General features: G+C 43.1%; 2 protein-coding genes across 3 annotated transcripts in view; both read left to right on the top strand.

Annotated features, from left to right (window-relative positions):
- whamm (WASP homolog associated with actin, golgi membranes and microtubules) overlaps window positions 1–14,636 on the top strand; it is a 162,896-nt gene that overhangs the window by 114,302 nt on the left and 33,958 nt on the right. The gene's annotated exons all lie outside the window — the stretch shown is intronic.
- Window positions 14,058–14,636, top strand: part of LOC308287897 (cysteine--tRNA ligase, cytoplasmic-like) — a 37,167-nt gene continuing 36,588 nt past the window's right edge. Inside the window, exon 1 of one of the 2 annotated variants that reach the window (XM_080729227.1) lies at window positions 14,058–14,118. In XM_080729227.1, the coding sequence (XP_080585353.1) occupies window positions 14,097–14,118 (22 nt within the window). In that variant the 5' untranslated portion in view covers window positions 14,058–14,096. The remainder of the gene's footprint in view (window positions 14,119–14,636) is intronic. The other variant, XM_080729226.1, reaches the window with a different exon arrangement.

The following is a 14,636-nucleotide window of genomic DNA, read 5'->3' as shown; positions in this document are numbered from 1 at the left end:
ACAAGGCGAGACACCTGGGAAAGAGCAAGTCCCCAGTTTCAAGACCCAGCTGATGGGAGGCTGTACCAAAGGACCACTGCAGAGAGAGGGGTGGAGTAGGAGGGTTCTCTTGGTTTGGTTCTTATTTGGTATTTCTTTAGTTGATTAGACATGTTTTGACCATATATTGGCAAATTTGGCATTGTATTTGTAATGGATAATTCAATGTCTGTAGCAGGGACGTGCTGGCCATTAGGAAAAGCGGGACAACTCCCGAAAGGCCGGTCCATTCCCGGCCGGTCCAGGCCGGCCACTAAAAAATAATTGCCGGCCCACAAAGTAAATATAACTCATGTAATTGGTCCACTGGTTTGTCTCTCATGATCTGAATTGGCCAATCTTTGAGTAGCAGCAGCGCTATAGAGAGAGAGCTATAGCGCTGAGTAGCAGCAGCCCACAGAGCCATCACATTGGCCCCACTTGCTTGCATATCATCTGAATACTGGCCCACTACCTAGCTTCCTTGACTACTCCTGGATTGTCTACATACAACACATCATTAGACTCTCTTTATACCAGAAAGACAATGAGACCTAAAATCATAATAACCGTTCATCGGTTAGTATTTGAGGCCTCGCGGCAAGTCCGATGCCAGCACGCAATGAGGGCCTCTCCAACTCTTTTTCCCAGGCTGAAACAGGGGCCCAGTACGTCCCTGGTCTGTAGGTGTTGTTCTTGAAGGGTGTAGTACCCTGTATTAATGGAGGTGATGGCAAAGTCTGGGGGGGTTATATGTACCAGGTGGGGGAAATGGTCAGGTTTTTTGTTTTTTGTATCTGCCAGCGTGGGGTTATGTTGTAGCCTCTGAGTGAAATATTTGTTCCTGGTGTTGGCACAACTTTGAAACCATATCTGCCTTGCTGTACACCTCCGTCCTGCTTACCATTCTGAATGTACAGTAGGTCTGGGTCACAAAATACTTACAGACATGATACTGTAAAAACCTGTTATCTCCCTTTCAAAGTAAAGACAACAATTCACTCATCTATGGCAAAAAAAAGTCATTAACACAGTGAGAGACAGAATGGTCCACAAGATTTCTTTCCCTTTTTTATCGAATGGGTTCCCAGATTGGATGTCTGGATCACTGATATACACAGTGTGTGTGTGTGTGTGTGTGTGTGTGTGTGTGTGTGTGTGTGTGTGTGTGTGTGTGTGTGTGTGTGACTGTGTGTGTGTGTGTGTGTGTGTGTGTGTGTGTGTGTGTGTGTGTGTGTGTGTGTGTGAGACTGTGTGTGTGTGTGTGTCTGTGTGTGTGTGTGTGTGTGTGTGTGTGTGTGTGTGTGTGTGTGTGTGTGTGTGTGTGTGTGTGTGTGTGTGTGTGTGTGTGTGTGTGTGTGTGTGCGTGCGTCATTTCTTCGGAACTTTTTGAAGTTGGAAAAGGACAGTAGCGATGGGGGATACACATACAGTACTGTTTATACAGTACTGGGTGGCAGTGGCTCAGGGGTAGAGCGGCCGGATGTTCCCAGTTTGATCCCGGGCTCCCCCAGAGTTAGTGTCGAAGTGTTTTTGAGCAAGACTCTGAACCCCTAATTGCTCCCGCAGGATGGTGTCTTGCATGGTTTCCGCCGCCATCGGTCTACGAATGTTTGTGAATGGGTGAATGTAATTCACAATCTATGCAATGCGCTTTGGATAAAAAGTGCTGGCTATATAAATGCACCATTTACCATTTCAATTATCAACATCGTAGCATGAAACTTGTGACATGATTATTTATGACACTACATTCCTTTAAATCCTGTCATGTCATGTCATGCCATTCCATTACCTAATCACTCATCATCTGTTTTGACTCTCAGGTTTTATAATTCCTTGGCATCTGTGCAACCCACAGTAATGTTCCAACTTCCAAGACAGAAACCTACATCCTTGATCTGGTTCAACTGGATCTCATCATGTCCTCAAGTAACACTGTCCTGTTCAAAGCAGACAATCTGCACAATAAACAACTTAAAACATTCACCCACCTTTGTAGAGTTAGGAATACAGTTCAGTTTATTTTTTATTTTATTGTTTAGAAATAATTAAACATTTTTATATAAATGAATTTGACATAAGCAAAATAAAATGTACAGTCAGTGATGGGTATTTGAATTCCTTTAGAAAGTAGTTCATTTCCAGAAGACTCAGCTTCCACCCACAGAGTAAAACCACAGTCAGAGTCAGAGTCAAAGAAGAGGCAGCACAACAATAAGTCAGTTTGAAATAATTGTATTAACAGAATAGTTCAATAGTACAGCAATTCAGCAGTATATAATTGCTTCCTGCACACATAATTGCTTCCTGCCCTCATAGACAGTTGACATGATTTTATATAGTTAAGACAGTAGGATGGGTCCTATCATGATGATGTAATATCGTGACAAGTGGTCACCTCATGGACTGAGATGACCTTCATCAGTGGACAGAACACAACAGAGTTGTTGAAATGATGGTGCAATCTTGTTGTTGACGGCTCCTGCCGTCACCCCATAAGGATTAAGATTGTTTACTTAAAGATGGTTTACCAGTGAAATATCAGACACTTGTCCAGTGTCAAGGCTGTTTGAATAACAATGTTAGAATAACAGGGTTTGTTTTGGAACACAGTGGCAAACAGCACAATTAATAGATGATCTGTTATGTACAGTAGTTTGACCTTTAGACAAAATTGGTACAAAATATTTTATTAATATTATATTAATAATATTAACCAAACTTTTCCAACAGTCAGTAGGCTAAGTGATTTGTGTATAGCATATATATGGATTTGTGACAAAGAAAACCCCCCAAAAACAAAGCAAACCCCAAAAACAAACCTAAACAATTAAGGAGGAGAGAAGGAATAGATAGATTGTTTTCCGCCCAAACTGTAGAACGAGCTCCCACCCCATGTTAGAGCATCTCAAACCCTGCCTGTAGGCCAAATAAAACATGTCTGAAAACGACTGTGTACTCCTTGGCGTTTGAAAATTCAGACTGAGAGTTGCTGTTTCCACTAGGCAATGTGTCTATACCTGTATGTTGTCCTCTTTATTGTGAATTGTCCCTATAGAAGCCAAAACAGCAAACAAATCAATTTTAGCAAAAAGATCCTATGGGGAAATTGGGAATACATAGCCAAATAGGGCCAAAACAGAAGTGACCCGCCCCCAGGAAACGAGGGAGGGGTCTGAAAATGTTAACCCTGTTATTTTCTGATAGTTTGGTCCCTAAAGAAGCCAAAACAGCAAACAAATCAATATTAGCAAAAACACCTATGGAAAATTGGGGATACATAGCCAAATAGGGCCAAAACTGAAGCGCCCCCAGGAAATGAGGGAGGGGTCTGAAAATTTTAACCCCAACATTTTCTCATAGTTTGGTCCCTAAAGAAGCCAAAACAGCAAACAAATCAATATTAGCAAAAAAAAATCGAACCTCTGTTCGAAGTGGAGCTGTGTGTGTGTGTGTGTGTGTGTGTGTGTGTGTGTGTGTGTGTGTGTGTGTGTGTGTGTGTGTGTGTGTGTGTGTGTGTGTGTGTGTGTGTGTGGGTGTCTGGCCTGGCCTGAACAACAGCGCCCTCGTGTGGTCACAAAAGGTCCTGTAGGCTACAGACAGACAGACAGACAGACACACAGACACGGCCACACACACGGCCACGTATAGGGAGCTTGTGTTCCACACAGCTCCAAAAACCTATGGAAAATTGGGGATACATAGCCGAATAGGGCTAAAACTGAAGTGACCCGCCCCCAGGAAATGAGGGAGGGGTCTGAAAATTTGACCCCCGTCATTTTCTGATAGTTTGGACCCTATAGAACCAAGATCTGCAAAAAAATCAATTTTAGCACAAAATTCCTACGGGAGCTGTTTTTTGGACATAGCATACCGCACTTTATAACTGGTGAGTAGCGGTGAGGTGAGTCTGATAGGGAAGGTTAAGCAGGACTTCAATTAGTTTGTTTTGGGCTGTTTGGAGCTTGGTGTTCAGGGCTTTTGGGGCGTCACGATACCATACGTGGACTCCATAGTCAAAGGGGGGCTGAACTATTGCACCAGCTATGGTCTTCAGTGTGTTGAAATTGACCAGCGGGGCGATCCTGCAGGAAATGAGTTTGTTGGTTGATTTTGTTTATTACCCTTGAAGTCACCTTTTCGCCGGAAAGATTAGCTTCAAGGATACATCCTAAGTAGGAAATTTAGTTTTTTCATGTTATAACCTTGTCACCCACTTTGATTGTGAAGTTATCGACCTTTTTTAGGTTATGATTTGATCCAAAGAGTATGGATCCAGTTTTGCTCAGGTGAATTGATAATTTGTTGTCGTTAAGCCATGTGCAGATCTTACTTAGTTCAGAGTTAAGGGTCTTTTCAACCTGCAAGTGGTCCTTGCCCGAGACTAGGAGAGCAGAGTCATCCGCGTACAGGAACAGGTTGCAGTCGCAGGCAGATGCCATGTCGTTTACATATATTAGGAACAACAGAGGCCCCAGTATGCTACCTTGAGGAACACCACAGCTTACTGGGATGAGGGGGGGCAGGGTACTGTTCACCTCCACCACCTGTTCCCTCCCCACCAGGTAAGACAACTCACTGCTGCGCTGTCAACCAATAGCTTTTAGTTTCTCAATCAGAATAGAGTGATTTACGGTGTCAAATACCTTCTGGAGGTCCATCATGACCATGTCGCTATATATTTGCCCAAATCCGCTTCACGTTTGATTTGGTTAGTCAAATAGAGAAGGCATGTGTCAGTGGAATGGGATTTTCTGAATCCAGATTGGAACTCATAAATCAGATTTTTCTCATCGAGATATCTTGCAATCTGTTAGTAGACAATTTTTCCATGACTTTGGATATGGAACTAAGAATGGAAATGGGGCGGTAAAATTACATCAGGGATCTTCATATATGGGCATAAAAGGGATTCTGGGGAATACCCATATATGGACTTTTACATAGGTGATGTCACCTGTGATATCACCTGTGATGTCGCAGTGATGTGTCAAGGGAACCAACCCATAGACTGTAAAAATGTGTACACACGTCTACTCTTTGGTTATATGTCTCTGCAGTGAGATGGTGACGTTGTACAAGCCAGCAGTTGAGTCCAGTTTACAGGTGTAAGGGGTTGACAGGTGCTCCTCTGACACTTTCACAAAGATTAGAGACGCTGTCATTTTTAACGTCACACCATCTGTCTCTCTGCAGAGAAGAGGAGAGGAAATGAGAGGAGAGGAAAATGAATTAATTATTGTGTTTGTGTCTGTTTGCGTGTGCGTGCGTGCATGCGTGTGTGAGCGTGAGCGCGAGGAGCTTACCTTGTAGATTTGGAGTACACTGTTAGCTTGGTGTTATCATCTACAAATGAGTCTCCATGTATCCAGTATACCTCATCAAACTCTGAGTCCAGGGTAGCATTGCAATCAATCACCAGCTTCGAGTCTAGAGAAAGCGGTTTATATATATATATATATATATATATATATATATATACTGTATACATATATACATACATACACGCACGCACGCACGCACGCACGCACGCACGCACGCACGCACGCACGCACGCACGCACGCACGCACGCACGCACGCACGCACACACACACACACACACACACACACACACACACACACACACACACACTGTACATACATCAAATGTCTTAAAGGACATGCTGAGGCTTACCAACATGAGCATCAATATGTCCGGTTTGAGGGGAGTTAATTGCAGGAGGTCCTGATATTTCTGTGCAACACGGAAAATAGAGAAAACATGTTTTAAGGAAAGCTTTTAGTTTATTTTCTTTCTGGGCATTTACTGTAATAATAATAATAATAATAATAATGTAATTCTTACCGTTAATATCGACTGTCAGATCAGTTGTGTGGGTCTGGTTATACAGCTGACCATCATACAGGTAAGACCTGGTGCAGGTATAGAGACCATGGTCCTTCTTATCAACTTCACTAAAGAAGTAACTGTAAGCTGTAGATTGCAGTGACACAGTTCCCTACAAGAAACAGAATAAAACCGAGTATTAAAGCATATTCATAAAATATAATAAAATGCAGAGACTTGTGTATTGGACGCTGTCAATTTTGTTTCACTGGAGCTTCTTATACAAAATACCTTGTGCCAAGTAGTGATGTTCCTGGTTAGTCCGGTGATTTTTAAATGAGCTGGGCATGTCAATTTGCAGGATGATCCTTGATAACAGGTTTGAGTGTAATGGGTTTCCTCTAGACAATGGGAAGTCTGTAATAGTGCTGAGCATACTGTCAAACGCCAGGTATGGATGGAGACATTCCTGTTATAAAGAAAGACAAGTCATTAAAGGTGCAGAAAGTAATATGTGTTGTCAAAGAAAGTGTTAAAGAGATCTATATTCAGATGATCTATCAGATAATATTCAGATCTAACAATTGCCATAGAGGGCCTGTTTCCATTGTGGAAGGAAAAACACATATACAGGATACTCAAGTGAAACTGAAAGTTATTGCATTTATTCATATAACACCAGAAAACAACACAAAATGATATGACAGTCGTACCCCAGTGAACATGAGTAGATCCCCTGATGAAAAGTGGAAGCATTCAGAACAATCAGGTACTTCCCACGAGTCAACACATCCATTTGGCCGTTTCCAGTTAGAGGCTGGATCTTGGTCTGCTCCATCCCATCCTGGGCAGTGGGATAAATCCACTTCAGTTTAGCATCATGGTCTGCACGTAAAGGGCACTTAAGCACCATCATCTCACCCTCTTTCACATTCCATGTTGTGCTGGTCTGCCAGGCATCTGCAGCTATAATTTAAAGACAAATTAGTTTGATTTGGCATCAGAACCAATGTATTCACAATGAGTACACAAACAGGACTTGGTGACAATGATTCAGATATAACAACACAAAGTAATACAAGGCATAAGAAAACTATTGCTGGCCAATCAAGCACAGTAATAGGCCTAACATTGCTGTTTCTGTTTCTAAAGAAAACCCTCTTTCTATGTCAGTGGTGCTCTAACCTTTTCATGTGAAGGACCCCCAAAATGATATCTATTTGGCCACAGCGACCCCCATCTCAAAATATTTAGTTCCAGGGACCCCCCCCCCCCCGCCCTCCAGAAGCGAAATTTGAGTTACAAATGTTTGCTTAAAAAAATATATATATATATTCAAAGATTTGCACACATTTTCACGACTCAAAAATAGCAGATCTACAAGCTCGCAGTGAGTTTGCTATTTTTCAATAACTAAAGTATAAAATAATTAAGGCCCCTCCACCTTGGGCTCTAGTAACTCAGTCCCACTCCCCCCCCCCCCCCCCCCTGTGTATGTTGACAAGCTTTATGGAAATGCTGATTTCCTTCCAGCAGGACTTGGCACCTGCACACAGTACCAAAACTATTACTATTATCTGCTGACCATGGTATTACTGTGTTCAATTGACCAGCCAATTCTCCTGGCCTGAACCCCATACAGAATCTATTGGGTATTATTATCAAGAGACAAGAGGAAGGTGAGAGACACCTGAGACCAGACCCAATACAGACAAGCTGAAGGCCGCTATCAAAGCAACCGAACATATCTGTTAGGCCAAGGCACATTGATGCAGTAATTTGTCTAACAAAAGCCTGGAGGATTAAGTATTGAGTGCATAAATTCACTTTTTCAGAAGATCGACATTTCTGCATTATAAATCATTTTTTTTGATTGGCTTCAAGATTTTAGAAGTTTTAGGCTATTTGTCACTGACCTATACAGGGACAAGCAGTGGAATGTTGTTGGGCTTGTCCCACAGTTTGTGATACAATATGAAACAATTATTTAAGCAATAAAATAAAATGTATAGAAGGAAAAAATAGTGTGTGTGTACATATATAACTTAATGTTATCTTACCTTTCAATGAAACAAGCAGGACAATTAGGACTTTGATATTCATCATGGTGACATTCACGTCACAGTAGCAGAACAGAAGTCGTAAATCACCAGCATTGTCTTTTATGACAACTGGGAGGGTCTATTTTAGCATCATGACCTCATCTGATCAGTCATCATGAGTTCCTGTGTGGTCACTATGTCATGCTCTGGTGCTAACTTCCATGTAAGGCATGCTGTGTAGCGATAGCCTCATAAACTACCAACTTCCTCTGGAAATTGTTGGTGGTTTACGATGATGCTGTGTAGGCTGCAGGGGATCTCCCAAGTTGGACTGGCACACTGGATTGATTGATTGATTATTTTATTGACATAAAATGGAGAACAGTACAAGTATAGTCAATACAATTGAAATGTAGTACAGTTAAACACCCTGCCTAAAAGGAACATCCCAAATAATACCTTTTACGGTCTTTTTGACGTTGAAAGCCCTCAGTATTTAATTCATGGACATGGGCCTGTTGGACCCAGAGGAACTGTCCACAGCCCAACTCTGAGACACAGAGCGAGCAGACAGAACTGGTGCCATCTTATAATGAGCATTATTATTGAGGATATGAAGATAAGGTTCTCCTTTAAGTAAAAAATGCACTTTTAGGCCACTTCCTCCAACACTGAATGCAAGTGATATTGTGTGACTGACCATGACAGAAAAAAGTAGAGGTTTATTGTTGGTATAAGTCAAGAACATACACCGGTAATAGGAGCCAGTTTCAATGCGCTAGTCCCCTAGGCCCTACAACACCTATCATCAGCTCCCACTTCAGGTTCTGATCAAACCCAAAACCTTGTGTTCCAAAGGTGAGTGTCCAGCAAACTGAGTTACCCAGACACCGTGAATCTGCTGACAGTCACATCGAGTCACAGTGTCCCTGTGTCCCATGATCGAGTCCCATGAGTCTATGTGACGACTCGGGCCGTGACTGTCACAAGAAAATATGGCACATTCGACTTTGTCGAGCGCCTATGCGAACACAATTGGAATGGCCCGTGTTCGGGGGAGTATTGGTTATTGCATGAAAACCTACGGGCTGGGGCGCACCTATCAACAGGGAGTGTTGGTGGGAGGAGTAGGACAAAGGGCCTACTGTACGTCCTCCCGGTGGGGGCTCCTCACTGGCGAGTCAGTAGGATGCAACAGCGTGCAGTGACAATGCAGAAATGTGTGTGGGGAGGAATTCATTGGCACATGACAAAATTGGGGAGAAGGAGGTAAATTGAAATTTGAGAACATATTCGTCAGCAGACATATTCTTGAGAATGAGAATGCAGTGTCAAAGCTTCTCCCACGAGTCTGTGACAGTTAGTGTCCCCTAGGGAATCCCATGAGTCTGACCGTGACAGTCAGTCACAGACGTCAGTTTCCCGTGAGTTTGTGACTCTTTGTGTGAGTCACAGATGGTGTAATCCCTCAAGAACAGACTCTCTGATGCTATGCAACAAAACAGAGACGGGGTTCCCTTTTATTTGACGATGGTTAGCCAGATTTCAGATGGTGTAGCCTCGGAAACCCATGCTTTTATTTTGGCGATCGGAAAGAAAATACAGACGTGTGACTCATCTGATCTGAGGTCATGTTTCTATAGCAGCCGGATAACCGGCCGCGTACCAGAGAATTTGAGCAATAGCCATTAACCCTGTGACAAACCCCCACTTCTCCACTGGTCATCACTATACAAGAATAGCTTTTTTAATTTATTTTTATTTTTATTTGAGTGAATCATTATGTATTATATATACTAGAAGCTGGGCGGCCCAGCGTCTAGTCGGCGACCTGGCCAACTCGGAACAATGTAAATAGGGAATGAATGCCCCGCCCTTTAATGCAAACCCCATTATACCTGTTGTCATAGGACCCGTTTTGACCATCTGTTTGCCTGTGTCCATTTATGCCCATATATGGAGATATCTGTTATCTGTCTGTCTGTCAGCGTCCATTTTATGTCCATATATGGAGATCACTGCAGATATAGTTCTGGGTCCATTTTATGCCCATATATGCCCATATATGGAGATATCTGTCTATTTGCGTCCATTTCACGCCCATATATGGAGATCTCTGAATCTGTCTGTCTGTGTCCCTTTATGCCCGTATATGGAGATCTTTGTGATTCTGCGTAAATTTTATGCCCATATATGCCATTTGCGTCCATTTTATGCCCATTTATGGAGATCTCTGTATCCGTCTGTCTGTGTGTCTGTCTGTGTCCCTTTATGCCCGTATATGGAGATCTTTGTGATTCTGCGTAAATTTTATGCCCATATATGCCATTTGCGTCCATATAGTTCTGGGTCCATTTTATGCCCATATATGCCCATATATGGAGATATCTGTCTATTTGCGTCCATTTCACGCCCATATATGGAGATCTCTGTCTGTGTCCCTTTATCCATTTTATGCCCATATATGGGGGCATTCATTTTATGCCCATATATGGAGAACGCGCGTGCCCGTGGGACGAACGGTTCTCATATGGGGGCATTCATTTTATGCCCATATATGGAGAACGCGCGTGCCCGTGGGACGAACGGTTCTCGAGATACGCGGATTACCTACATACATACACACTCACAGAGATTTTTTGTTGACTCATGTGGCGTACGTGATGTCAGAGCCTTTTATGAAGTGATGTCACAATGAGTCAGAGCTTTCGCCGATTTCCTCAGAAACAGCCTGATGTCAACAATCAACCCCGCATAAGGAGATTCCGAACGTTTCGCGCCGGTTCGGGAAAACCGCGCGTCGGGTCGGGTCGAGACCCGGCACTGCACTCCGTGCCGCGGCGGGGAACGCGCGTGCCGAATCTGAAGCCGGTGGGACGAACGGTTCTCGAGATACGCGGATTACAGACACACACACACGCAGAGACTTCTCGCATTTATAGATAGATGTATATTATATATATATATATATATATATATATATATATATTCAATTATTAAGTTTAGAATCAATGAGAGAGGGCGAGATCATTTAGCGACCTACAACCGGGTCGCGACGTGGTCGGTAGTTTAGCGACCCGGTCGCTGAAAACTACCGACCACGTCGCGACCCGGTTGTAGGTCGCTAAATGATCTCGCTCCTACTGGAATCAATCCAGGATCCTGGTGAATCATGACCATGACACCTTTGATTCTGTGAAAATAAAAAACAGAAAATCGCTACACAAAGGGTATTTATTAAATATGGTATCATATAATTAAATAGGCTATTATACATATACATATACATATACATATACATATACATGTCACGGTTTGTTAGAGAAACAGTACGGTCGAGAAACGGAGCACTCGTGGTGCGGCACGGGGCGGAACAAGCGGTCGCCACAACAACGTCCTCCAGGCGGAGCCGCTCGATTGTCCACGACATTGCAAGCGGCGCGAAGGCCAGCGGACCTTGGTCCTGCTCTTCGCCCCCGAGCGCCGCAGGCGCGAGTGGCCGCGAAGAGCGGGCCAGGGCCGCGCGGCCGGCGGAGCGCCGCGCGAGTTACGAAGCCGCGGTGAATGCAATCGTTATATTTATGCCCAGGCCGTAAGGCCTGGGCAAGCCCACGATAAACGCTCATAGTAAGCTAATGGCTAAGCTAATGGCTAAGCTAATGGCTAAACACCGCCGAGCTAGGCTAGTAAATAAAGAAAGAGAGTCGCAAACGAGTGACGTCAGCGCCTGCACTAGTGAATGGCTGTCGTCGCCATCTGGTGGTGATTAGTGTGTGGTGAACGACAAAACAAGCGCTCTTACAATGAACGTCCTGAGTTACCCAAACATACTGTAACATACATATACATAATACATATACATACATATACATACATATACATCTATGCCTAGGCTACTGGGTTCACAAACCTCCAATATAATTGAAAATTCTGGACTCCCCAAAAAATGTGGACTAGCCTCATCCAGGCCACTGAGGCCAGGGTAAAGTGACTCTGGATGGGGTGCAGACAAGGATCATGAACTGTGACAGTAAACCATAGGCTACCAGGGGACGTGCATGGCGGCAGCACACCAGCAGTCCAAATGATGTCTGACTTTCTATATTAGTTTATAACAACAATGTTTCAAATAGGTTTATTATGTTTATGGTTTGATATATTATACGTTTATTGTGGTAAATTTTTTTTTTTATAATGTTTGTTCCATGATTGAACTTCAGTATCTTAGATCACAGAAGGGCTCACAACTCACTTTTAAATGCTTCAAACATTTATACAAACAGAGGTTAATTTCAATAACTCGATACATCAAGAAGCATCAAGGTGTTCCCTTTCAAATGATAGCAACAGAATGACACCAGTGCTCAAAACAAAATGAATTATTTATAGGCTGATATACTATATTTGGTCATGTCATTTAGGTGAAAACCTGCTGCAGACTGGCCACACATGGCAAAACAATCCAGTACACAAGTATTAATATAATGAATAGAAAATGCTTTCTTTCTCTTGCTTTCTTCTTTCTCTCTCTATCACAACCTCTCCCCCCTCTCTATCTCTCTGGGTATCAAATAATACATAAATAAATAAATACAATTTAAAATAAATTAAACAGGGTTACAGGTTAGTTAAATACAGGGAAATACAGAGTTCATATTAGTGCAACAGCGAATTGGTGACCTGGTAAAAACTGATTAAAGCAACATCAGACAATAACAGATCAAATAAACACTCTAAATCAGGTATCAGATTAAAACAAGGCATACCCTCTATAGTTTAATCTATCCTTCCCTAAAGCAGATTTCATGTAAACACCTGAAATAGGGGAGAGCCGCCTCAATTGTAACGTTTTTCACTTTTCATTAAAGGAGTAGTTCACCCCCAAAATGACTTTTTTTTCTCTATTGATTACTCTTGCCATGGAGAGTAGAGTGCAATAATATTTTTAGTTTTTTGTCGCATTCCTAGGAATGGCTGTAGCCTACTTGCAGCTTGGGACGGAGAACGAAGATGTGTTGTTCGACAACAGCCATCATGTTATGTTATTATTATTTATTTTACAAATTGAGGCCACACCGCCAAACAATAGGCCTAATTTACAGAGTGGCAACACGGCAAAAGCTGTGCAAAATAGTTATCTTCCAGAGATTTGAATATGTTAGTTAGTTTGAGAAACCAGATTGGGAAAGGAGCGCTTGTTTTAGTTCACCTGGATGTGGAAGAAGTTCACCTGGATGTGGAAGGAACCCATGCATTTGTGGGAAAATCCCAGTTGGGCAGTGTCCCAGTTGGGCGAACAGACTGTAATTATTGTCCACGACATTGCAAGCGGCGCGAAGGCCAGCGGACCTTGGTCCTGCTCTTCGCGCCCGAGCGCCGCAGGCGCGAGTGCCCGCGAAGAGCGGGCCAGGGCCGGCCGCGCGAGTTACGAAGCCGTGGTGAATGCAATCGTTATATTTATGCCCAGGCCATAAGGCCTGGGCAAGCGCACGATAAACGCATGAATGGGATGAAGATCGCTTGCTTTACAGTCTGTTCGCCCAACTGGGAAACCGCCCAACTCGGACAAGCCCGCATTTGTCCCATGCTGGTGAATGCTAACCTGGTGAATGTTACTATGCCTAAACTTAACCCTAACCCTAACCTCAGTAAAACTATGCCTAAACCTAACCCTAACCCTAACCTCAGTTCCTTAAAGGAGGCACCACCTGCTCTCCACCTTGTGCCCAAAAACGAGCGCTCCTGTTCTCAATCTAACTGAAAATTGACATATGTTTACCGTTTCATTTGCACGTATAAAATAATAATAAAAGAAAGAAAAGACAACTCAATGATGGCCAATTGTTTCAGTCTTTCAAAGTTGATAACAAACACCATGAGCTACTTTTTTTTATAGGCTATATTTATTTTATTTTTATTTTAACCACCAGGCTTTCCGCAGCACCCGTGGGAAGCCTGGTTTCTATTGTGAATGAACCAGTGTGATCCGGTTTAGAGCCCGCCTACTGTATCCGGTTATTTACACGAACACATACATGCAAGAAAGGTTTCTGTATCCGGCATAGACCCAGCACATCGGATCAGCAACTTGCAAAGTTAAAAGAGAAAACTCCCTGCGTCCATCTATCTACTTCCGGACACGTTGTTGTTGCATCAGCAGCAGTCAATGAAATAACGCGTCAGTGTGACAGTAACACATCACACAATGTCCAGCTCTGCAGAACAAGGTGCAGTATGTTCTATTTAGACCACGTCTGACACACTCTCCTTCTGTCCTCATTCACGTCAACGTGTCTTTGGAGGGTTCTGTGATCACAGCGGGCTGGCGATGTTTTTTAGAACGGCTGTGTTTTGGTTTTGTTTCGTTTTGTTATGGATGGTGATGACATCAGCTAAACTAATCCTAGAGCCCGTCATGTTTCCACCTCACCCTGGCTTCTCGTGAGGTGGACAAAAAGCAGCGGTTTGAGCTACAAACGTCAGATGTAAAAAATAAAGTGCTTTATACCCAAGTCTCATTTCGGTCAGAAATGATGCAGTTCAACCAGAATTACATGCCGCTCCCGGATTGTTTAATAAAAGGCATTTTTATCAGACACATTTTTGCTTTCCATTCTATTTGCTGGTTTTCCCAGAGCCCTCTAGTGGAGAGTCGCGTCATCTCTGAACGGAGATGACCGAGATGACAGGACTCTCCACTAGAGGGGGAAAACCAGGAAATACAAGGGAAACGAGATAAAAATGC

The sequence above is a fragment of the Nannobrachium achirus genome (assembly GCF_963921795.1).
Source record: "Nannobrachium achirus genome assembly, chromosome: 7".
NCBI lineage: Eukaryota > Metazoa > Chordata > Actinopteri > Myctophiformes > Myctophidae > Nannobrachium > Nannobrachium achirus.
The sequence above is the reverse complement of the archived record's forward strand: the minus strand, read 5'-3'. Positions and strand labels throughout refer to the sequence as shown.